Source organism: Herpailurus yagouaroundi, unplaced genomic scaffold, assembly GCF_014898765.1.
Source record: "Herpailurus yagouaroundi ecotype Mexico unplaced genomic scaffold, PumYag 29, whole genome shotgun sequence".
NCBI lineage: Eukaryota > Metazoa > Chordata > Mammalia > Carnivora > Felidae > Herpailurus > Herpailurus yagouaroundi.
This window is the reverse complement of record NW_024412377.1, coordinates 81506070-81531058: the sequence shown is the minus strand read 5'-3', so window position 1 is coordinate 81531058 and position 24989 is coordinate 81506070. Positions and strand designations below refer to the sequence as shown.

At 39.2% G+C, this 24989-nt stretch overlaps 1 protein-coding gene across 1 annotated transcript in view; it reads right to left on the bottom strand.

Moving 5' to 3' along the window:
• Positions 1-23774, bottom strand: part of PCSK1 (proprotein convertase subtilisin/kexin type 1) — a 44544-nt gene extending 20770 nt beyond the window's left edge. The window contains exons 1-9 of the mRNA XM_040448114.1: positions 23154-23774; positions 20197-20301; positions 16747-16857; positions 14644-14790; positions 13281-13357; positions 7739-7827; positions 4622-4794; positions 3360-3572; positions 764-864 (exon numbers count right to left, since the gene is read on the bottom strand). Of these exons, the coding sequence (XP_040304048.1) occupies positions 764-864; positions 3360-3572; positions 4622-4794; positions 7739-7827; positions 13281-13357; positions 14644-14790; positions 16747-16857; positions 20197-20301; positions 23154-23333 (1196 nt within the window). The 5' untranslated portion in view covers positions 23334-23774. The remainder of the gene's footprint in view (positions 1-763; positions 865-3359; positions 3573-4621; positions 4795-7738; positions 7828-13280; positions 13358-14643; positions 14791-16746; positions 16858-20196; positions 20302-23153) is intronic.
• Positions 23775-24989: the final 1215 nt, after the last annotated feature.

Below are 24989 nucleotides of genomic sequence, written 5' to 3'. Positions count from 1 at the left end.
TAAAAGTAACTTTGGTAAGGAAACTCGCACTTGGACACAGTATTGAAGGTAATGTAAAATGATATGGTCTTTCTAGATAGTAACTTGTCAGTATGTAGCCAAATCATTAAAACATGCATGCCCTTTGACCCAGAAATTCCAATCAGGGGTGTTTATCCTGAGGAAATTATCAGAGATAACAACCAATATTTATGGACAAGAGTGTGTATCTAAATATGATTAGATGACTTTAATATAATTCGCATTTATATAATGGGATACTACAAACAGATAATTCTGTTTTTAATTTTCATGTTTCCTGATATGTTAGATCAGCTCTAGGATTGGTTTATATAATCTGAAAAAAGAGGGATGTTTTATAAGCTTATTGTTCCTAATACTGCCCACAGGAAATTATCTGGACAAAGTCTTTCCTGGTGGGAACAAACAGAAGTGAGAAGGCCTTGCAGCTAAGTGGGAGAAAAACTGGGAGGAAAGCATGAATTTTTAAAGGTCAAAGAACATTGATTTGGCCATGAGAAAGTGCTCTTAATATATTATAGGGTAGATTTAAAAAATTACAAAATTACGTGTATACTAAGTTCCCAATTTTGTAAGATAAGTGTGTGTGTGTGTTAAATCTACATGGAGATGTTAACAGGAAGAGGACTTATATTTTAATAGTTTTCTAAGTTTCCTACTGTAAGCATAATTGATAAAGCAATATATGTTATTAAAAAGAAGGAGAGGCAATAAAGGTGATTAGAAGTTTTCTGGGCCTTACTTGGCTTCCAGCGCCAGAGCGAAGATGCCAGCAGCCAGGGGTGCTGAGGCTGAGGTGCCCGTGTGGGTCTCTGTGCAGTCATTGTGCAGGTCGGCACTGGTCTGGGTGGCATCCGGAAGGGAAGAAATGCAGGAGAGCATGTGAGGAGTGTTCTCCATCCCTGGGGGTTAACCATACCTAAGGCTGCATCTGCTACGATCAGGAAACTCAGCTGATTCGATTCCCTACTTCCTCTGTTAAACCATAGGCGGATGTTTGCCATCTGCTGATATTTTAGTTCACTCTCCTCTATATACAACTTGTGTATAATTCTGGCATCAAGATGCCTTTTCTGGGGATGAAGTACTCCCACTATGAATATTTTCTGAGATTCCCAAACGAAATACTGTCTGTAAAGAAGGGACAGTTTCAAAATCACTGTGAATCATGCTGGCCCATTAATCATCAGGTCCATTGTGTTTAGTCTGGCATATTTAGAAATTCTGCTTCATGCAAAATTCCCATTTGCCTTCAAATTGACATCTGACTGTCTCTTCAGCACGAGGATGTAGAGCCATTCTGATTTTGGCCACTTGAACTACTTGCACAAATTTGCTTAGTATGTATGTAGTGTGCACTCACTGTTGATATCATCTGATGGCCATGAGTTAGTGTCCATATTTGTACTATGATGAAAATGGTGTTTTTCAAATAAATGAAAGGTGTGTCAGATTCTGATCTGGTTACAAATTGTAAAACTGCTACTCAGTAGATGTGTCCCATGGGCACATGGTTTCCCCATCTGTAGAATGAGGTTGACATTTCCTGACTCATATTCTGAGGATGAAATGAGATCCTGTCTGTGAAAGCATTCTTACACAATATTACTGCACGTAAGGAATTACCCAGGCTAATTTTATCTTAATGAAGAGGTTGCCAAGACTGAAGGGAAGAAACCAAAAAGACTTCCAATCAGTCTGCCTTAAGGACCATAGCATTGCTGGTTTAGCAAGTAGTCGGGCCAAAGGATTACTAACAAGACACCCACCCAGGCTCCTGCACTATCGTTTTTAGCTAGAGATTTCAATGTGTGGGAGGGAGGTGTAAAAAAATAATTTGTTCTATTATCACCTCCTTTGGCTTCCCACTTTGAGTCGCTGAATTTCTCAAGTTATGGTGGCTCTGCTCCTTAGAGGGCTGCGGAAGCAAGGTTGTCCTTTTTCCCTATTGACGCAAGTAAGCCCCCAGAGATGACTGTGCTGAGGAAAAGGTTTGCGTAAGACAAAGGCTATGTTATTGCAACCATCTCAAATAGAATCCACCAGCTGTCTCTCCTATGGCAGATTTACCTAAGGAGAGAACTTTACAAAGATGGAAACTCTTCCTCCTACTTCACAGCATAATAGCTCAGATGAGGGACAGTCTATGAAATGGTGACTGAAATGTGTAACAGGCCACTTTCTGAAAAGCAACTTTAGATACCCCTAGGGACAACAATAGTCAGGGACTCTGAATATAAGTGGGATACATGTCTGCTATGCCTCTTTCAAAGGCTATAAAATATACCTGTCATAAAGATTTTCTGGGTAGAATATCACCATCTATTATTTGAGTAATTGAATATAAGGGCACGAGAGGGAGGCCAATGTTTCAAGTTGAGGCTAGAGGTTTACTGTCTAAACTAGAGTAAGTTGCAGAAGCAGGCAGAGTTCCAGAATAGTGATCCTGTATGGAAAAGAGAACTAGCAATTTTTTTTGAGACGCCATTAATATGAATCTTACACACATTCCAGTGTCTAATTATCATGGGGTTCACCTACAATCTAAATGAATCATGACCTATTATTTCATAGAGATTAGAATTTAGATACTTTAGCTAGATGGTTCTTTCTGTATCAGGAGTTAAAATTTGGGACCATACAGTTTAAAATTAAAAGTACTTCCCTTTGTTTGCAAAGCCCCCAAATGGCCCTTCATCACTGTGCCCTTGAAGGGAAATCCAATAATTGCCCTTGGCAGTCTGACTCATGGAAGTGAAGGCACAGCCAAGTGTGGGCTGGAGATGCTCTCTGAGCATATAACCTTCCTGAGCTGTTTATTCAGATGCTGAGAAGTTCATCTCGGGGGAAATTTAGACCGTTATTTTCCTGCAGGTTATCCATTCATAGGAAACATAGCTATTGTATGTTCTGTATTTTTATCATCTGCTAAAGGGCATGTTAGACCATATCCCCGCTATTAAAGGATCAATAAGTACAAGGGTGGTGAAGCCCCTACAACCCTGTAATCTCCTTTAAGGCTGTTCTCAGGGAGGCATCACACAAGCAGAATAGATATTTTGATTCTTGGCTGTATGTAATGACAATTTAGTGGCTTCCCAGGGCTGGGTTTAAAGATGACAGAGAGGCAACATCATCTTGGCAGAGGCATCATTATCCTTGAGAGAGAAAACTCCCCAATAGATGTCAGCCTTTCAGGTGAGCAAAGTGTGAATCTCCCCAGCTGAGTCATCAAGCTTAAGCCAAGCAATTTTGCCAAAGGTACTGACCAAAGGATCTTGTTGAATGCAAGCCCTGCTCCCCTACCTAAGCAGAGGAGTTAGACAAAAGCAACATACGATTCGCTGGTCGGTGTAATCGCCACTGCTGTATGAGGTGGCCAGGGTGGAGGAGCACTTCTCAGCATACCAGGGAGACAGGCCTTGCTGGGAGGCACTGCTGATGGAGATGGTGTAGATGCTGTCTGTGTAGCCATCACAATCACAGTTATCTCCCTGACGTCCCCCGTTCCCAGAAGCCCAGACGAAGATGGAGCCCTTTCCTTGTCTTCCCTAAAAGAAAAGCCAGACTATATCACATCTATCATCTGTTGGGATCACTGTCACATCCCCATAAAATCCCCAACAAATACATGCATGAAGTTCCCAGAGACATTTATTTGGAGTCTGTTTCAATGCCAGGTGCTCCAGCATCCATGCTGGAAATCTCACAAGACTTCATATTACAAGCCACTGGGCCATGGCTCTGCTAGTCCTCCTTCATCTGGGCCCTCTCTGGGATGAGTCAGTGAGTGCTTTTCTTTCTTTCCTTCTTTCTTTCTTTCTTTCTTTCTTTCTTTCTTTCTTTCTTTCTTTCTTTCTTTTCCTTATTGTAAGGATTCACAATCTGGCCTTTAGCACTTGCTTGTATTCTCTCACTCTTTCCTTGGCTTATGTTGCTGCGTTTGAATCTTTGAACTTCCTCTCTTTCTGCTTAAATCTTCTGGCTGACTGATAGAATGACAAAATCAGACATTATTCAGATCTGTTTTGCAGCTGCATTAAAAGGGACTCTTCAGTTGAAAGAAATTCGTCAAGGCTACTCTTTCTATGACTTCTCAATTTGTGCTCTCCAAAGTTTCTACTTTTGTTTTATCCTGTGCAGAACAAGGCCTTAGAATCCTGGTAAGAATGCGGTAAATGGAGCAACACAATCAAGGCACAAGTATGTACCAGGCACATACAAAAGAGGAAGTAGCATGTAGCTATATTTAAGGATGTGTCTCTAGAGATTTGAAAGAAGTCTGGGTAGTAGTTTACCTAGTGTAAAAATCTTAAAGCAGCAGAAAAATGAGAAAGGACATATTCATAGTATTTTTTAAGTAAATACTCTAAGAGTAATGAATCTCTATTGAATGTCAGACCCAATTAGGGAAAACTCCCTTAACCCTTCAGTTCCATCCCTCTGAAGAATGATTTGGCTCTCTAAATGCATTTCAAATTGTAAGCAACAATAAGAAATTCAAAGCCATTTCTTTTGATATAAACTAAGTGTTCTTCCCTTTCCTTCATATACAAATGGCCAGGTTTCATTTCAGGTAGATCTATATTAAGTATCTCACCTGCTTAACACCAAATTCAAAAGCCTTCTGGGCTAGTCGGCCAGGCCCTTCCACAGTTTTCCCATCATCATTAGGGCCCCAACTGGCACTGTAAATATCCACATGTCCGGGATTGAATCCAATTGAACTGGCTTCAATAGCGTCAGTCACAATGCCATCCAGCATTCTTATGCCTAAACAGAAAGTCAAACAAAAAACACATAAGTGGATGTCAGCATGAACATGTAGAATGGCATAGTGGTCTTAATATTCATTTTATAAAAGACTCGCAAAAGAGTTTAAAAGAAGGTAACCACTGCATGTCTCAGGTGCCCATGACCAGGCTACTATGAGCACAGAAGGAAGATACAAGTCACAGTGTCCATAAACTTTGTTATCTTCCCTTTGGAAATAACTAAATGCACTAAGCAGTGGCCATGATTGTTATTGATTACAAAATACCTCCCCTCCATTCACTACCTCAATAACCTGAAAATGACAGGATAGTTTTCAGAAGGAGCCAACAAACAGCCCTACCTTGACATGTCTGTTCATGACTATACCACAAATAACTGTTGCCCATCCTGTGCTATATGAAGGATTTTGTATGGAACACTGTGCAGCTTGAAAAGATCTACCCACAATAGGAAACTAACAAACAGGGAAAGAACTCTTGTTTCTAAGCACTGATTAAAAATAACCCAGAGGCCATTCTTTTATATGTTTGCTAAGAAATATTTTCAAGGAACATGCTTCCTTTTCTTCTAAATAATCTCAAGGATGAAATCATTGCCATGGATTTTGCTCCTAAGGGGGAATCATTTTTCATCAGGAGAAGGCAGACATGGTAGTTCTTTGTGCTTTCTAACAGGCTGTCACGCATTATCAGACTCATGTATTCAAGAGCCAGGAAGGCAAAGGCAATTGAGACAAATACGAGCAGCTACCTGGTTATTCCTGGCTTCAGGCTGATAATATAGTTAACTGCACAGCCTTAGATTTGTACCCCATTATTCACTATGGAGCATAGGTAAAAGAATATGTAATTAACATAATTAGCTAAAGTCACATTGATTAAAACAAAGTTATTTGAAAATTTATTTTGGAAAAAGAAAAATCCCAGCTGTACTTACTAGCTTTGTGATCTTGTGCAAGCCACTCAACCTCTTGTGCCTCAGTTGTTTTTTGTTTTTTTTTTTTCAGTTTAAAATGGGGATGATAACAGATAGCAGCTTACATGCATTGAGGATGTACTATACGCAGCTAACATTCTACAGGCCTTGAACATATGGACTCTCTTCTATCTTTTTGACAACCATTTAAGGTAGATGCTATAATTTTCCCAATTTTATAGGTGGACTGTAAGAGGCACAATGGCTTGCTCAGGATCATACAACTTGATATTGGGGAGCTGAGACCTGAATCCCAGAAATTTGGCACCTAAAATCAACCTGTTAACTAACAGAATACACAACCTACAATGTATTATAGGATCAGTGATGGACATACAGTAAGTCCCTAATAAATGAAAAGTATTATTAAAAAATGCATTTGGGACTAGATCACCAAAGGGTGGAATAATGAAAAAAAAATCTCAGTAGACTTGCAATCGGAAGTCTTGTGTTTTGGTTCTACACTGCCACAAATAGCTGTTACCTTGAGAAACTTGTTTCTGATTACTCCTCAATAAAATGAAGGGATCAGAAAATTCTCTCACAAACTATAGCTAGATAGTACATCATCTTAAAAAATGAATTATTTCTCTAAGTGATTACCTAATTTGTGCCCCTGTCTTCATTTTCTTTAAATTAACATGGCACTTAAAAAGGAAAAAAAAAATCCCATGGCATTTGACTATGCTAGTATCAAAGAAATCAGGAATGACGCAAAGTTTAATAGTATGCTGTATTAGTGATTCATTATCCATGCCAGGATGTGTATTTATTTGATTTCTAAACAGGAAATCATAATCAAATTCAAGGCATCCTCAGGTCGAGTTTAAAGCAGTTTTACTATCATTGGCATGTTCTACAGTTGATCTTTTTTTTTATAGCAGTTTTAGAAAACAAACTAAACTCAAAGTTTGTAACCTGCGAAAGACCAAGGTAAGGACAGTGAAAAGAGGAGAGAGAATGTGAGCCAGTGTAGGTCTACTGTCCACCCTTCTTCACAGGGATATGGACCTCACCAATGAGTTCTCTTGCCTTCTCACTGGGTTCAACCAACAGGCAGGAGAATGGGGGGTGGGAAGAGAATGGGCGACTCATTCCCTGGGACACTCCTTGCCTAGAAGAAGCTCTGTTGTAACTCAGGGCTACAGCTCCTGTACAGTGGTTCTCTCCTATGGCCACAGCTTTCTCTCTACAGTTGCCACTGACCTCTCCTTTCCCATGCTCCTTTAGGCCCAAAGGTCATCACATCTGCTCTTATTTATTAGCCCTTGTTGGCTTCCCTTATCTCTTTTTTTTCAAGTTTTTATTTTAATTCCTATTAGTTATATTGTATATTATAATATACACAATATAATATAATGTATATTGTAATATACAATATGTTATTGTATATTAAGTGTATAATATAATAATGGCTTCCTTTAAGTCTTACAAATAATTCCTTTATTAAACTGCCCTGATGGAACTTACTATATATTTCCCAATAGAGGCATTGACTGAAATAGCTAGGGACTCTAAATCCGTGCTGTCAAAGATAACCTTTAGCTTCTTCATATAACAAGAACGTATTCATTTATTTTTTTAAGACTGTTATTTGCTATGAAATGAAGAACTACAGAATTGAGAGGCAGAGAAAGTCTTTTCCTAAATTTACCTCCTCCTTCTGTTCCTTTAGCAAGTACTCAATAACAAACCCTTGTAAATTAGCACACAGAGAAAATTAGATTTGGCTCAAAAGCTTTTCAACATTTCCATTTTTCTCTCCACAAAGATGTACAGGCTGTATTCAGCTATCATTTTTTAGGAATCCAGATCCATTGATTTGTTTGCAAATCCTGCAGTACATTCTACATGGAATTCATTTCTTCTTCTGGTTGTTGAAAGCCCCCCTTCCCACCTCATTTACACCAAGTGATGCAAGAGTCAAATTGAAGTGCAGAACTGCAGGAGCAACCCTCTGCTTTACCTCCGACTTTGGAATTGTATGCAACTCCGACCCCACACTTGTGATTATTTGCTTGCATGGCAATTTCTCCTGCACATCTGGTCCCATGTCTGAAGATTAAAAAATAGATATTATAAAACATAAGTGAGGGCAAACTGTTATTTGCACATGAATCCATGGTACATGGTCATATTAACTTTTTGGTCAACCTTTGTTGCTGGTCTCCTTCCCATCAGTATTTGTTGAAGTGCAGGTATCAGGGTACCTGGTTGTTGAAAGGGTACTGGAGTTGAAGTATGTGATTCAAATTCCAGCTTCTGCCACTGACTAGTGGTGTGACCTTAGGTAAGTCATTTGTCCTCAAGAGTATTGTTGCAAACATGTGAGATATTGCATGTATAGCACTTAGAATAGTGGCTGGTATAATATAAGAGTTCAGGAAGTGTTAGCTATGGATACTATCGTGAGCAATTCTGACACTTTTAGAAATCATGGTTTCTATTCCATACTTTTTGGTGAAGTAGCTCCTCACTCCATCCCTAGTGACCTCCTTGGATTAGGTTATTCTGACCAGTCCTAGTAGGGTAAGTAGAACAGAATTCTCCTCTTAAGCCCTCTTCCCTTCCTCTAACCATATACTACCAAACTAAAGCAACTGAGGGTTTTCTGGTACCAAGAGGAGTTTGAGATTTTAATAGGAAACTCCAGGCTAATTGGGAAATCAGGGTTCTCCTGTAACTCTGATTGGGGCTGGAAGCCTGAAGAAGACTGGTTTTGTAATCAGGCAAAGAGGGTAATTTATGATTTCAGAGTACTTGGAGGGAAATGTCAATCTCTAAAACAGAGCAGATTCTAGCATTAAAACATCAATTCTGAAAATGTGGGGATAATAATCGTCCTTTCCCACCATGTCCCTGACCTCAGGAGGGTCAATAAGTCAAGAGAACTTTAATGTGAATTTATTTCACGACGTTACTGCATTTTGGAAGCAGTGTAAAGGCTGTTGATACTTTGGAGGAGCTAACAGAAAAGAGGGGAAAAGTTAGCTCTGAGCAACTCTGTCAACCAGCTACTTTTAGACACTATTATAGTAGACATCTATTTTGCTCAGCATGGAATATAAAAATTTGAAATTGACTATCCAAAATAATTCTCTTTCATGTATCTTTTATTCTAAAGTACCAAAGATCATTTCTTGGTCTCCTTTTACTAAATGATATTTCTGCTTCTTCATATTAATACTGGATAGGAATCCTAAGTCAGAACAATATAATTATCTTTTTTTTTAACCTTTATTTATTTTTGAGACAGAGAGAGACAGAATGTGAGGTGGGAAGGCGCAGAGAGAGGGAGACAAGAGGGAGACACTGAATATAAAGCAAGCTCTAGGCTCTGAGCTGTCAGCACAGAGCCCAACTTGGGGCTCAAACTCACAAACTGTGAGATCATGACCTGAGCCAAAGTCCCACACTTAACCAACTGAGCCACCCCGGTGCCCCTGTAGTTATCTTTAATTCGAGGTCTTTCCTAATGTAGCAGATATCTGCCACTTTTTTTTTTTTCCTAGCATTTTGTCCTTTTTGGGAAGGAGCTCTCCCTCACTCCTTTTGATTCTCTCATGAGGCTCCTCTTCCCAGACAGCTTTCAAGGATTGTTGTACATTCCAGGCAAGAGAATTCTAGTCTTTCTCTAAATTCTTCAGCTTTAAGTTCCATGTGAGCCATGTGGAGCTTGCCGCCAGGCAAGATTTCTTTTACTTTTTGAGAATGAAGCTAATTGGAGGCAAGAGACTAAGAGATGGAGACAGTGATTGAAGTCCTGACAGCATATTATTTGAGCTCCCAGATCTTGGAATGCCTGAAGCTAGACCATCCCTTGAGTAATTTTTTTTTTAAATGCCCATTTTACTTAATCTTTGAGTTAAGATTCCCTCACTTGCAACTGAAAGTGTCCTGACCAACCACCCATGCTCTGAGAAATGTGTGCACACTGAACACATAAAAGGAAGCTTATGCTTTGATGGATTAACCCTCTTTGCTTTTGTAGGAGGAGAAACTGAGTTGTCACCTTCTGACAAGTGTGTTCCTAGAAGTCCACCACCTGTGTTTCCATTTACACAGAATGGGAACTAAGGCCAGGATAGCAAAGTCTCTCGCCTGAGCCAATAGAATCCAATTGTTGGCAAACATTCCCAGCACAGCACCTCTGTCCTAAAAATGATACACTGTGACACCACCTATTATTTCTCTCTCCTTGTGTACTGAACATTATTTTCTTGAAAGGTCCAGTAGGATCATGGTACAAAAAAGGGTAGATGTTTTTCCCTCCTCTTGCCCTCACTTCCCACCTCCACACTTTTAGAAAAAGAGAAGGCTTTATCAAAGTGGTACTATGTCATTCTTTGTAGACCTGCAGCTTTTTTTCTTTCCTTAAATTAGGCTCTGAGATAAAAGAACCCTTTATTATCTTAGAACAATGGTAGTAACTGGCATTTAAACAAATTGATTTTTAAAAAATTATTCCACAAGATAGTTTAAAGACTAATATTACACTGGTTAAAACATCCTTGTCACACATGTTATTTAACTAGAAAAATAATCTGTAATTGGTATTGAAATTTTGAATATAGATTCATGGCAGCTTAATAGTAAGAGTTACCTGTACTTTTGGGATTTTATTATTTAGTGATTCCTCTTTTGATTTGCAGAGGAGAATTCAAATGCAGCTTCTATTAATCTCATTTACATAGTAATAAAGAAGAGCAGCAACACAGATAGTTTAGAGAGATAATGCCCTTGGAATTGGGATATAATAGGTCTCTAAATGCTATAAAGTCCAAGGCAAAATGGAGCCATTCATTTTCTAAACCTAAGGGATTTATTTCTGACAACATGCTAGAAGGGTAACTCTATTTTTTATTATACCTCTTGATAAATGATAGGGATGCTACCTTTTTGGTTGATAGTCAAGAGGACCCTGAGAGATAGTTACTTATTGTGTCATTTTCAAAGAGCAGATCCTGAATTGGCTCAGAAAATTGACCTGTCTCTGCTTCTGCTCCTCTTGGATATTATTCTTGTCATGCTGATTTCTTACTGGAAGGAGGTCTTAGTTGCTAAATGAGAAAACTTCATCGTCATCATCATCATCAAAACAAACACAACTTTTTCTATGTACCAGATATTATACAAGCCAATTACCTATACAAACCCATTTAAACACCATAATAACCGAACAAAGTAGATACTATTATTATCCCTTTTTAATAGATGATAAAACTGAGGCACAAAAGAAGTTAAGTAATTTGTTCAAGGCCATCCAACTACTAAGTGGCAGATCTAATATTTAATCTAAATCCAGCTGCAAAGCCTATGCTCTTAACTGTTTGGCTATGTCACACTAACTCTATGCTGTGTGGGAGGTCCATGGCAGGCTATGCTCTAGAAACTCACGGGTTTTTAGGCATAAAATAATTACCATCATATGGGCAACTTCTTTGAAGGCTTTGGACCTCCATGAATTAGGGGAAATGTGGCTATTATAAATGCTGGATATGAGACTCCTCCTTTGTAGGGGAGGGGAAAGGGCAATCTGAGTCCCTCTTCTCATGAGTAGAGAAACTCTAGAGAATATCATTTCACCAAGTATTCAGCTATCATGCAGCCACTACACAATTTATCATCCATATTGGATCATGGGGCCAGACCTAGAGTATGCTGCCTAGGAAGAAGGCTGACACTTCCAGCTAACAGTCTCCTCAGCTGCACCCATATGGCTGAGAGAAGATTTCTCTTTTGGTCTTGGCCAAGGGGGTGGAAGGAGAGTTGTCATTTTTACTTCATTCTAAGAAGGGTGCCCCTTTCTTCCAAGAAGCTATTGTTCATTTCCTCAGGAAGTTCCTTTCAGGAGAGTGGAGAGCAAGTGCATTATCACCCATTTGGGGAGATAAAAGTGCAAAATAGAGGCAGAGAGAGGTAAGTGATTTCCTAAAGGTCACTTTCTATACTGATAATTGGCAAAGCAATGACCACCAGCCAGGCTAATATTACAAGATCATGCTCCAAAAGAGCACATATTTCTCCTGGCCCTATACTGTCCTGGCTCAGAAATATAGCTCCAAGTTTGTCTGGGGTCCCTGCCATAAGTTCCTGAGATATCTCACTTTCTTCTGAGGGCACCCATTGTGGTTCCTGTTGTATTGAGATGGGAATATTTTAAGTTTTCAGCATTATTTGCAGTTAGCACCTTTAAGAAATAAACCCTGGAAGTAAATGGTACTGAAAGAAGCAATATCTTGGAACCTTCCCCAAGTTTCCCCTTTTCTCCAAGGAGGAAATATACACCCAGAAGTTGAGGCCAAGTCCATGAGCCTCAGCTCTCTTCCTGGTGTTTGTTGCACTTCTGGAAAGGGGATCATCCAAAGAAAAACTTTAGATCAACATTACTGCACCAGCCACATAGGAATTTTGAGTGAGAATAAGAGCTAAAGAAAGAGGGAAAGAGGGAGAAAGAGAGCAAGTGAGAGAGAGCTCAATTGACCCAAGTTGGGTAATAGTCCAAAAGAAAGAAAGCCATACAGAGAGAAAAAAGAACCACTTTATGTAGCATCTTTCCATCCCATTTGTAGCAACAAGCCCTGATTTTGCCTTGGCTTTGATCTATTTTTGTGCAAGTCTCTTCTCCGTGGAGCAAATGAAGAAGAAAGTGTGAAAGTTTTCCTGAAGTTATGAAGATAACATGTGCAAAGATGAGTTCTCACATGGCCATGGACATCTGAGGCCACGTGGCTAGAGGGTGTTGTTTCTTTGCAGCTAGGAAAGAAGGTTAGAAAGTCTCCTGGCTCTGGGTTTTATCTGGCCTCTTGCTTTGGCAGGTCTGGCTCTTGGACTCCCTCATCACATTGTGACTGCTACAGAGAATTATTTTAGGAGTCAGAAGGTAATTGTCTTTCCCTTCCCTTTAGCTTTAGAATCTGCAGCAGAAACTCTGGGAAAGGTTACTGACTAGTCCAATGCCCCAGAAAACGTGTTGGATTTGAGAGCCAGGCCTCAGAGTGTATTTCTGTTGTCTGATATCTGGCTTTTGTTGTCTGATATGCTTTTCTGAGGGAACTGACGAGCATGGCTGTGGCCACTAAAAGAAGTCATGGGGAATTGTTATCTTTGTCTTCTATTTTTATTTTCACAACTAACATCAAACATGTTGCAAATAGTAAAGCATTCATTGATGGGGTTAGGGAGGGTAGGCTGGAGGATTTTACTCTTTATGACCCAAACATTCTTTCTAAAGCCATAACTATTCAGTGCCATTTGAGGTGAGCATTTGCAACATAAGAAGAAAGTTTAATTGAACTATGGTCCTGTAAGCCAAAAGAAATATAAAAATAGAAGCATTGGTTTCTGTTTTAAAAGGAACAAAATATTATGATATGGATTGGTATGCATGAAAACTTTTCTGAGAGCTGAAATATGGTTCATATTTATTGTATAATTTTCTCAAATGAGATAAAAGCATTTTAAAGTACTTTTTCCCCCCTCTACCCCCCCCATCCACATTTACTCACTTGTTCTCATTTGTGGGATCATAACGGGGAAATGGATCATGGTCATTATCATTAAAATCATAGCTAGCCTCTGGATCCTAAAGAGAATAAAAAATAATCCTGTAGCATCATTAAAAAAAGTTAACACCTCCCAAGCCCTCTACCCCTTCCATCCTGGCTGATAGCTCAAATTCTGCATTTCAGAATTTCTGACCCAGTTTCTGATCATTCATTATACCTATAAACTAGGCAAAGATGATATACACAGAAGAGTGAGCAAGCATACAATTAGCACTGAATGTCACCAAACCTGTAGCTCATTAAGCTCATAGTATATTACAACCGAAGGAATCAGAGTTAACTTATTTCAACTGCCTCATTTTTTAAGTGAGAACACTGAGACCCAGAGAAGTTGAATGACAACTAACTACAGAGCTAGTTAGCAACACTTGGATACTCATCTTTCTTATGATTACAGGTACAAATAGGTGACCGTGGGGTGGAGCTCAGGTCCACAGTGATCTCTTCAGCCTTCCCAATTACTCTAAGCATCTAACTTGAATAAAGTGTGCTTGAAATTTAAGGCATGCTTCTAGGTCCCACCTCCTTTTCCAATCAGATTGCTACACTTAAACATCTCCCATGTAGGAATTCTACTACCACTATAGCCTCTTCTCTACACTTTCCATATCTTTTAATAATTCCTACTTTCTACTAATCTTTTTCTTCCTTTCTTTTCCTTTAATTTTCCTTTGCTCTTTAGCTGGAGAATTTTGAATGAATGGAAAGGGTGAGAGAAACACATGGGACAATTTTAAAGATGAAACACTGATCTAAAGACCTAAGATATCACTTAGAACTTAACAATTAAGTAAATAGTTTTCATTTACTTATTTTCCATTTAAGATAAACTTTTCTCTTCTCTGAGAGCCATTTTTGCATTATTTGAATTTGCATGGAAGGAATCACATTCACATAATTGTATAATGTTAGAGATATTCACCTATAAAGGATGTGAGTGAGGAAGAAGACTGTGAAAAATGATCTAAGGCATTATTCTTTATTTGATTGCTTTAATGCCCTAGATACTGAGTGATATAGAGTGTGAATGGCTTTTAATAATTTGATTTGTATAGGTGCCTTCTCCCTCCCCAGCACACAAGCTTTTGTACAATCCTTGGCTCCACTGAATTCTTTAAGTGCCTACTCACACAAAAAAAAGTTCATATGTACTGGCAGGAGGGTGAGGGAAATAGCAAAACCTTGGCCCATAGTTCCTAGGGCCAGTATCCGAGAAGTCTTCCACTTGAGGAAAGGAAAGCCTTAACTATGTGTCTGTGTAGACAGCTCCCTAAGTTGCAGTCATGGGAGGGCCCAGACTCACATAATTGGCATAGATGTCTGTGTGATTCCACTCCAAACCATCATCCAGTACTGTGATAACAACTCCTTTGCCTGTGATGCCTTTTTGCCAAACAGGTATCACATGGAGATCCAGCTTGGGCAGGGATGCAGTCATCCTAGTATCTTGCTGGTAAAGAAAAACAAAGAATTGGTAAAATCATGATTTGCTTACTGCAAAATGAAAACTGAAGCTCTAGTCCGAAGACCCATCTTTCTTTTTCCTAGGGTCACTCTACTTTTAGAAAGAATGCAATTAGGTGAAATAAAAAAATAAAGTTGATGGTAGGGCAAGTGAATCATAAGAGTGCTGTTCTTTTCCCAATTGTTCTAATGGAAAAATCATTCGAAAGGATGAATCACCCTGTGCCCCTTCTCACTGAGATACATGGCTTCTAAGAAGTTGATCCCTAAGTTTCATTCATTTATAATGATATGCTCAGGTTTTTTATCTACCAAAGTTTTATGTGATGTCCCATATTTCCATCTCTCCCCAAATCCTGAGCTTCCCTTGCCACACTGAACCTACTTTACATTGTTTGTTTGACAGTTATTCACGGATGTTTTAATAACTTTTCGGAAAGAAAAAGCAGAACCTGGAATGCCCAGGAGGCTGCTGTCTCACCAGGACTTGCAATTTAATTGCCTCTTTCCAAGTATGAGTGATTTAGAGGGTAAGTATCTATGAGAGGAGATGTGGAGTTTTCTTTTTTCAGATAAATTTTCTGATAGTTACAGTGTATGGGACTATAAGGGAGAACAGCTGGACAGGAAGGGAATAGAGATATGAGCTTGGGAAAGCATATAAGGGAGATGTTTTAGAAAAGTGCCAGGTTTCTGGTGAAGGGGACAGTAAAAAATTTATAAATAATAACAGTCAAAAAATGTCTGAATGAATTGTGCCCTGGCTGATGCTCCTCAGAAAGAAGGAGGGGAAAACTCTTACTAGGCCAATACAAAGCTGAATCACAGGAGGTTGGAACTACAGATAGATTTTTGGACAAAGCCAGAGAAGAAGACCTCTGTGTCAATTGCAAGAACAATCATATGGTGTGGTCATTAAGAGTATGGCCTCTGGAGCCATGAATTATGGCCCCACCACTGGTAGCCATATGATTTTGGCAAGTTACTCAACTTGCCCTTGTCTCTGTTTCTTCATCTGCTAAATGGGTATAAGCATCGTATCTACAATATAATGTGAGAATTAAAGGAGTTAATTCATGTCAAACACTTAGGATAGTATTTGGCATAGTCAATACACAGATGTTAATGAGTTTCTTTCACTGCAATGAGCAAGTACTACCTAGGTTAAGAGAATGTCAAGAAGAATTGATCCCTTCTCCCATCTTTTATGCAAAAAGGATGTGTAACCTTAGCTTATAGTTGTCATGAAAACTTATATTTTATAATACTCTCAACAAAAGAACACTTCTATCAATATGTATGACTGCTGTAGAGTCTTAATATTAAAACAGAAGGGAGAATATTCTGCAGGTAAGAAAGAACACTTAAAATTTCTCTACTCAACACTCACATACCAATGAAGATTTGGTATCTTAAAAGCAAAACAGTTTATAAGTCTATACATCTGCATGTAGATGTCTTTTGTCTCCTTGTATTCTTTCCTTTAGCTTAGCTCAGAAATTCTCACTTGTTAGCATGTAAGAATTGCCACTCAGGACCATATATAATGAATCATGTTCACTCTACCTTTTGGATGATTTAAAGGTTCTCAAGAGTAACTTTGACCAAATGTGATTTTTGCCACGATTACTGTTTTTGAACCCTTAACTTGCAAGACACAATTCTGCATTTACTCCAGATAAGCTTAAGAGAAGAAAGTAGCAAACTTTCTTCTCTTTCATAGCAGCTTTCAAAGATCATAGCTTTCATAGCAGCTAAATATCTGTGTTTCAGACACTTTCACCTAGTAAAACGGGAGATCCAGATGATGGAAGTTCCCATCAGCCCTAATTTCCAGGTAACATAGCCTTCTGATGAATTCCCCATCATTAAAAAAATCTATTGTGCAGATTTAATAAAATAAGTATCCCAGGTCCTATACAGTCTTTTTGGAAGTACTTACCAAGTACCACTGCTGATTCCACATCGGATCATTGAAGAGATTTAGTGCTGAGTCTCTTAGAACTGAACGCTTACTTCTCTCTTTTTCATATTGTTGTTCAGCCCATATCACCTACAAGGAGTTAAAATAAATATTCATAGCAAGAAAATCAGCACTCAGATACCCACCTTTGTGTAACCATCTTCCCTTTAACTAGTTACAGTACCCTCCCCATCAGAGGTGAGGCAGCTCTAAAATGTTTTCATTTGACTACAGATAACACTGGCAGCTCAGTGAGAAGACAGGATTGCCCACTGGGCAGTAGGAGATGAACATTTCCTCTATTACAGTAAACTGTACCTTTAGGGGGAGGAGAAGGAGTCAGTGAAGTGATGATTCCCTCAAATTATTTACGCTGTGATTCCAGTGGAAGTAAAAGTTCAGACTGCTTTCATCAGCAAATGGACCATAATACCCATTTTTTATTGAGATCTCAGAGTTTTGTAGCTGAAAATTTGTCCATTTTCATGGAATGAGTCAACAGGCTAAGAGATTCCAGCGACTGCTGTTAAGGTGCTCTTACAGCTTAATTTCTCTTTCTTTACATGCAAAAGGTAGAAGTTGCAAATGTTATGCATGACAAGAAAGGTGCTTTGTCTTTGCAAATCTGAAACTCTGGCTCCCCTGTGCTTCTGCCTCCTGCTTAAGAGTATTTAATATGAGAAACAGATCCAGGGTGATGAATGAGTACTACTGACCATGCACACTTACCATTAATTTAGTCTCATGTATTATGCACAGAGATTTGACAATACAAAAATTACCTTTCCCACATTTATGGCATAATCCTGTTATACTTGAGACCCTGAGGGAGAGGGACTGCCTTATGGTTATATTCATTATGAAGTAATACCATGCTCTTATTTCGCTGGGCAACATGACTGTTTCCTACCCAAAACATTCTCTCTGTCATACACGTTGATGATAGTCCAGTGTCTGGTGGGATGTTTTTAATGTGAGAACAATCTGACATGAGTCAGAATCAAAAATAAAAACTAAACCATAATTTGCAGCTAAAGAATAAAACTATCCACTAAGACTGTCCTGAATTTGTAATTAGAAAAATCTACTGCAAACCTATAATAAATATTGGGAGGTACTTGAAAGCTAGAAATTAGTCACTGTGATTTATTTTTAAAGAGTCTGTATGTTCAAGCTTAATTGTTTTGGTTTAAAATACCTCAATGCTTGGAATATACTGCCTGTCATCTGAGTTGGTCTTTGGAAGCTGGCTGCTAGGAAACAAGTACTAGTCTTTGATGAAGAGAGTCACTTACAGTTGGAAATTTCATTAAAAGACTTGTAACGATAGCCTATTGCTGCATTACAGAGGGCTAATTTGAAAGAATATTATCCTCCATCGAAAAGAAGGCAATAAAATGAAAATCAAAAGCAATTTTTTAAAAAAAATAGAATATAAGAAGAGGTACTCTGCCATCTGATCAGATAAACATCCAATTGTTGGAAATAGTGTTATGATTAATGTCATTAACTCCAAATCCCATATTAATCTCTATAAGAACAGCACAAATGGAATAGAAGAAATTGGTGGTGTCTTTCTATTATGTACATAATAGGTAGCATGTACTTAATTATAAATAATCCTTTTGATATGGGAAGAGCATTAAAGATCATCTAGTCCAACTTTCCACTACTGGCTTCTATGGGTTCTAGGATTTTTCCTAAAATAAAGTTATTCTGTGGATAATTTTTCATAATATTATATACACTCCCTTTTTTATGAAGTTATATTGCAGACTAAATTCTTAGCTTTCCTTCATTATTTCTGAGATATTCCCCTCCAAATCAACTATTAAACAATATCTAAATAGCCCAATAGAACTGGGCTATCTGTTCACTTTAGTGAGACACTTGCAGTAATAATAACAGGTATGCTCCACTCTGTCCAATTTTCTTCTGTGAATATGAGAAGGGAGTTAGTTTGACTTCTTGTGCATTAATGTCAGGAATGCATTTAGGCAGACAAGGAAATCTCTTTCTTGCTATGCCCAAGGACTAAGCTTAGCCAGAGTCTTGGAAGTTGTCCTACTTTACAGAGCCCATACAATGAGTCATCTGCTCTGGGATGGCAAAAGGAAGACTTCACTGGACAAGAACCCTTTCAAGTAATGTTGAGCCTTTGAATTGGTCTCACACATCTAGCCATTAACCTTAGTAAAGGCTAGCCTTAGGTGCATAGGAGCTGTGGGTCGCTATACAATGTACTCACACAGCATTCTTTGCCCAGGTGTGGTTGCTGGTAACCCAGGCCCAGTCATTCCTTACCCTCATAATTTGTCTTTTTATTCTTCCTTTTAAAATTCTATCAGTTTCAGAACAAATAAAATAGCAAATTATCTCACAGGGTTTATAAATTCCATGTACTTTCAACAGTTCTATCACCTTTCTGTACTTTTATTTTCTTTCTAGCAAGTTGAACGGATGTATTCTATCTCTCACAAAGCTTCCGTAATTCTCTAGAGTGTACTAGACAACAGATATCATAATAACAGAAAACAGGCCAGCCAGGTTACATTTCTACCAGTATAGCACATTCTTGAGAAAATGCAACACTATATGCAAATTTCGATGCTCCTGATATAGTCAACATTTCTATTGATATGTTTGCTGACCTTGAAAACAGACTTCAAAAATCATTAGGTACATTAGGTATACATTCAAATCATCCTCACACTATTTACCTAGACTCATTCTAGACATTTCCTGCTCTTGCCTAATCATTGAATATATATACAAACCAGGATAAAAAGAAATCAAATGCTTTCAGTGAAACAATATAATACTTGTGGAAACATTTGGCTATGAAGGCATGGATTTAAAGTGCCCTCATAAACACTAGTTCTCCATATAATGAAATCAAAGACATGGCAGAATGTGTTTTCAGTTATTCTGAAATGTTATTAAAATCAATGATCATGTATTACATTTCTTTGGCATCCCCACATTGGATATCAAAGTGCTTGGTACATAATAGGCATATAATAACAGGTTGTTAATTGATTGTATTGGCAAACATTTTTATTAGAGCTGCCATCTAATTTTCACCATTCATTTTCATACTCTTAGACTAGATTTGTGAGTTAGTGTTTTAAACATATTATATATATTAAATGTAATTAAATTGAATAAATTAAAATAAAATAAAATATGATTTAATATATTAATATATCAAATATGTATAGTACATAAATTTTATGTAACTCAGTCTATCCAATCCAGTTTTAATAATGTGCAATCATAACCCTATGGAAACAACAAGAAGCACTACAGATAAATATTTGTGATCACAATAAAAAATATTCATATTTGCAAAGTGCTTTTTGCTCTTGTCGGAAATCATTAAACAGGTAAGTCAGGTTACCAGTTTGAAGACAAATGCACAACACTTACACGATCATCATCAGATAATCTCTTAGTAATATGAAAAGCACTCCTTCGAGACCTTCGGGGATGGTTTTTATGTTTGAATAAGTAGTGATTTTCAAGTGATCCAATCTATGAAAGAAAAATAAAATAAAAATTCACTTTCCAAAATAAGTACATATGGGTTAGCTTGTAACCCAAGTAACTTAGAGACAGGCAATTTTTATTAAGCTCATTCAGTGTGCTTGAAGTTAACTTTTTTTTTTCTTTATGAGGAAAACACTGATAGAAGCCTTCCCTCTCTTGTCATTGTGTTGAGTGAGAGGAGCTCACAATATTATCGCTTGAGCTCATAGTATATTTGGGCACTGGTGATACTTCTTTTTCACAGATTTCAGAGGAACTACACTTGTTTTGGTGTGAGACAATATTGTGTAGATAGACATTTCTTTTAAAAAAAAATACCCATTTTATCAAATTTATCCTGTCAGAGAAGAATAATTTGTGGAAATCTGGTAAACCCTTTGAATACTATATATGGTCAGTGTTACATCCAGCTAAAATGATTTGTTGTTGTTGTAAAATATAGCTATTGAATCTATAGCCATAATTGTTATAAGCTACTAGTGGAGACTATTTGACTTTACACTAGTTCAAGGCTTTCCATATATGGAGTTGGGAAGAGGGAAGAGTAGCCATACAAAAAGATCACCAATGCTTAGCTCTTTTTCTGCTATCAACTGGTTTTGCTTCTGGTCACCTCTTTAATTCTAGCTTTATCCTGAGACCTTCAGGAGCTTAGGATAGTGATGCTAAATTACTGTAAACAAAGGGAGAAATAAACAGAATCAAGAAAGCACTGTCTTTCACAAAGAATTATTTTTTTTTAATGTTTTTAGTAATACCATTTTATCTGGAAGAGGCTGGAGAAAATATAGCATATGCAAATCATATGTCAATGTAGATTTTTCCCCCCTCTATTTCTTAAAGCTTCTTGTGACTATTCCATCCTTTCTTTGGAGATCCTACCAAGAATGCTGATTTGTTGTTGTTTGGTTTTGGGATTTATAATTTTGAAAGCAATTCCCATAATGAATGGTCCAGGTTAGGATGTATGTGTGGAGCTAACAGTGAGTAAAGAAAAAAGGGATTTTTTTTTTTACTGTTACCCAATCTTTTTCCACATAGTTACCAGTGCTCTTTAACTGCCCAGAGGATATAGGATTAAGTCCCCAGCTACCTCCCATAGGATGCACAAGATTTCCATAATGTCCACAGTAACTACCAGTACAATTCCACCTACTGCTTGCACTCTGTTTTAAGATGCCAACAATTCCCTGCTGTTTCTTCTAAGCTGCTTTATTTGTATCTTCTTGGTTTGCCACAATCTGGTTTCTATGCCTTGAGTGCCTCTCCAATCTCAACATGTTCTCCTGGCAACTTTTGAGTCTTCCTAAACTCTGTTCAAAAATGTTTCCTCCACTGGGCAGTCATTTTTTCACTCCTCCCCAATTCCCTTCCATCTTCAATCCCTCCATCAACAAATGTTAAGAATCCAGGTGCAACTTCTCCATCAGTTACATGCAGTTCCAATTATTTGTTCCTAAACGGTCTCCTCTAGATTCTTGATTCTTTGAAAGTTTCTTTTCCTATTATTCCTCAGCCCCTAACATGGAGCCTGGCACAGAACAGAGTCTGGGCAAAAGCAAAAAGTCTTGGTCTGCTACTAGGACATGGAGAAGTCAATCTGCGTATTGACTTTTCTGCTGGGCACTTTAAAGACAATTTAGCTCATAAAATTGGAGAATGAAGCCTCTGGCAAGGACAGTCGTATTCCCCAGCAGATTTGATCTATGGATTCGCCAACGCCTACACCGATTACGATTACTCATCCATGACTTCAGCGGCCTCTCTAAAACCACCTCCAGAAAAAGAAAAACCGCGCCAAAATGTTTTACAACTCCCTCCTCCCCCGCTTTGAAAGCACACTTCCAAGGCAAGGGGAGAGGGCTTGATTCTAAGCCAAAGAAAATGAAAGCTTAGATTAGAAATCACGCTCCCTGGGATTCCCCGGAAATCCCACACCTAAACTGTCACTCTCATAATGCTTTACGCCCTACCCTTCCCCCCAGCTATTAAACCAGCTGTCACTTGGACAGGCAAGTTTTTATCACAGGCTGAAATCCTCAGGGAAGCTATTAGGCATTTGGCTGAAGAACAAGAAAAAAAGATAACTTTTCCCCACAGTCATTTTGGCAGCTTGACCAAAATGTCAAGGGAGACTGACCCAGCAAAGTTGTGAAGCTCGGACTTTACAAGTTCCCCGTGAAGACTCGGACCTCCCAGTAGAGGCGCGGAGAGTTGGTCCCCTGTCTTTCACCTACCTCTTCTCCCACCGGCTCCCCAGGCTATTCCGCAGGCCCCCAGCCTCTAGGTCTCGAGTCTCTGCCGCAGGCGTTCTCCCAACTCCCTGAGCGTGCCTGAAAGGCTGCCGGCGGATATCACCAAGCTTGCTTGACCCCATGCATCAGGACTTGGATCTGATGCTGCCATATTGAAAAAAAGGAAACAGCCGGATCCTGACGCAGAGACCAGCTGAGTCCCAGGGGGCAAGAGCAGTAAGCCTCTCCCGGGGGCGCTTGGTCGGTAAGAGCCCGCGTGCATCTCAAGTTCGGTGAACAAGTGTGGAGGGATTTGTCTCCCAAACCACGCGGGAATGGATTTAAATGCCAAAGCGGACGGCAGCAAGAATAGGCTCTACCCCGCTGCAGCGGCTTCGTTCTGCCTGGCTGCTTCCAGCCCAAACAATAAATAATGCAAGCCTTCTTTCTCCAAGCGCGCCAGGGGCGAGAGCTGCAGAAGCTCCGGCTCTTTGCCAATGGGTTCAGGAGAGTGCGACTTGGGGCTCCCACTTGGGAGATCGCGCTTCAGTCCCGCCAGTCCCCTTGGGCCCCAGAAAGTTTCTGGAAAGTGCAAACTCTTACCTGACCCAAAAGGTCATAGCCCAGCTCCTCGGCTATGGCTGAAGCTGCCTCCGGTCCCCCGGGGATCTCCGCTGCCCATTCATTCACAAACTGCCTCTTAGCTTTTACACTGTTCAATGCATACCAAGCGCAAAAGAGAGCGAAAGCAGTACACTGCAGAGTCCAGGCTCTTCGCTCCATGGCTCACACACTCGCTCTCACACAAGTCGAAGGAGACGAGGAAAAGAAGCAAGACAAGAAGCAAGAAAGAAGAAAAGCCAGAAAGACTCGCCCTTTTCACCCTCGGACTCTAGACCACTTCTCGCTCGGGGTTGCTCTGCTAGGAGATAGGAGGCGCGCGAGTAGAGGCTGGGCGGTGGCGAGCGCTCTTTGGTCTCCCGGCTGAGTGGAGCCCCAGCCCTTCCTAGCCGGAATGGAAATGAGTGTTTACACGTCAAATCGACGAAAGCCATCTCTTGACGTCAGATCTACCTGGACTAAGATCTGGATGGTATTCCCGGCGGGGTGGAGAAGCGGCTAAAATAAGCAGCGAAGGATTAAGAAAAGGAAGGAACCGTTTGCTGGGATCAGTTAAGTCGGCTCCCTGACTGACTGTAAATTCTGTAGCTATGAGAAACACCTTCACTTCTCAAAGAGAAGTGCCCCCATTTAAATGTAACTACTAAGAACCAAAGGCTGGGAGTTAAGCACACTTTCCCTCCCTTCTGTCCGTTTTCTTTATATTTACTTAATTATCTCATGGGTTGGGAGGAGGGCAAGGGGTGGATTCTTAATAATAGCCCTCTGGACATCAGCACTTGGTAGGAAGAACAGCAGTTTTAAATCCGAAATTGGACAGAGGCTGGTAGAGCAGAAAGGAGAAAAGCTCCTATTGCCTAGATTCTGATTTAAATTGCCTAAGAAAATGAGCATGTCTGGAAGACATTGTTAAAGCAATACTTTTAAAAATATTTTTTAAACCATTGAAACCATCTTAAAAAGCAAGTTTACTTCCTCCTCTCCTCTGTTTCTCAACTCAGTAAAACAATATCTAGAATTCTAGAATTCTATTCCAGATATTGCAAAGCCTAGCATCACCCCTTTTTTACTGTGCTTATCTGAAAATGATTAGTGACGTGATTTTTTAACAGAAAATTATTTCATTTATCCATCAACAAGGGGGTCTAGGAACCCAAAACCTGTTGTGTTAACTCAGGAAGAGAAAAAGCAGGTTTATTAACTCTGAACTTTCCTTTTTTCTTCAGTAGAGGTCTTCACTTTGGTGTTGAACTGAAGCTGTGCCATTATTATTCCATAAAATGCACAGTGTCACTTTGTGGAAGAATGTTTTTTTCCTGGAAAGAGAAAAAGCAAAAGTCTAAATGACCCCCTCGCACCCCACCCCACCTCCTATCCCCCGGAAATGAATTCAGTCTACCGTAGCTGAGCCTATTTTGATACTGAGGGCTTGAGCTGGCTGGAAATAACCCCGTGTGTAGTATTCAGCACCAAGGAATGGACAGCGCCACACGCGTCTGTGGTCAGTGCTACCCTTCCTTTAGAGCTTCAAAAACTGCTGTCGTTTTGCAACTAGCCAGGATCAAGCTATTTCTCATTTCATCTGTATCTTTCCCCTCTTTTAAATAGAACAATAGGAAATTGACTGCAGGGGGGAAGCGTGGTTAGGTTCATGATCGTGACTACTTGTGTCGAGCTCCGGGAAGCTTGTTGAACTCAACCCAAAAGTAAAATTGTGGAGGATTAAAAGTCTTGTCTGAGAAAGGTTTTTCTTCTCTTTTCTTCTCTTTTTTTCTTTTCCGTTCTTTCTTTCGTGGTTTTTTTTTTTTTTTTTTTTGG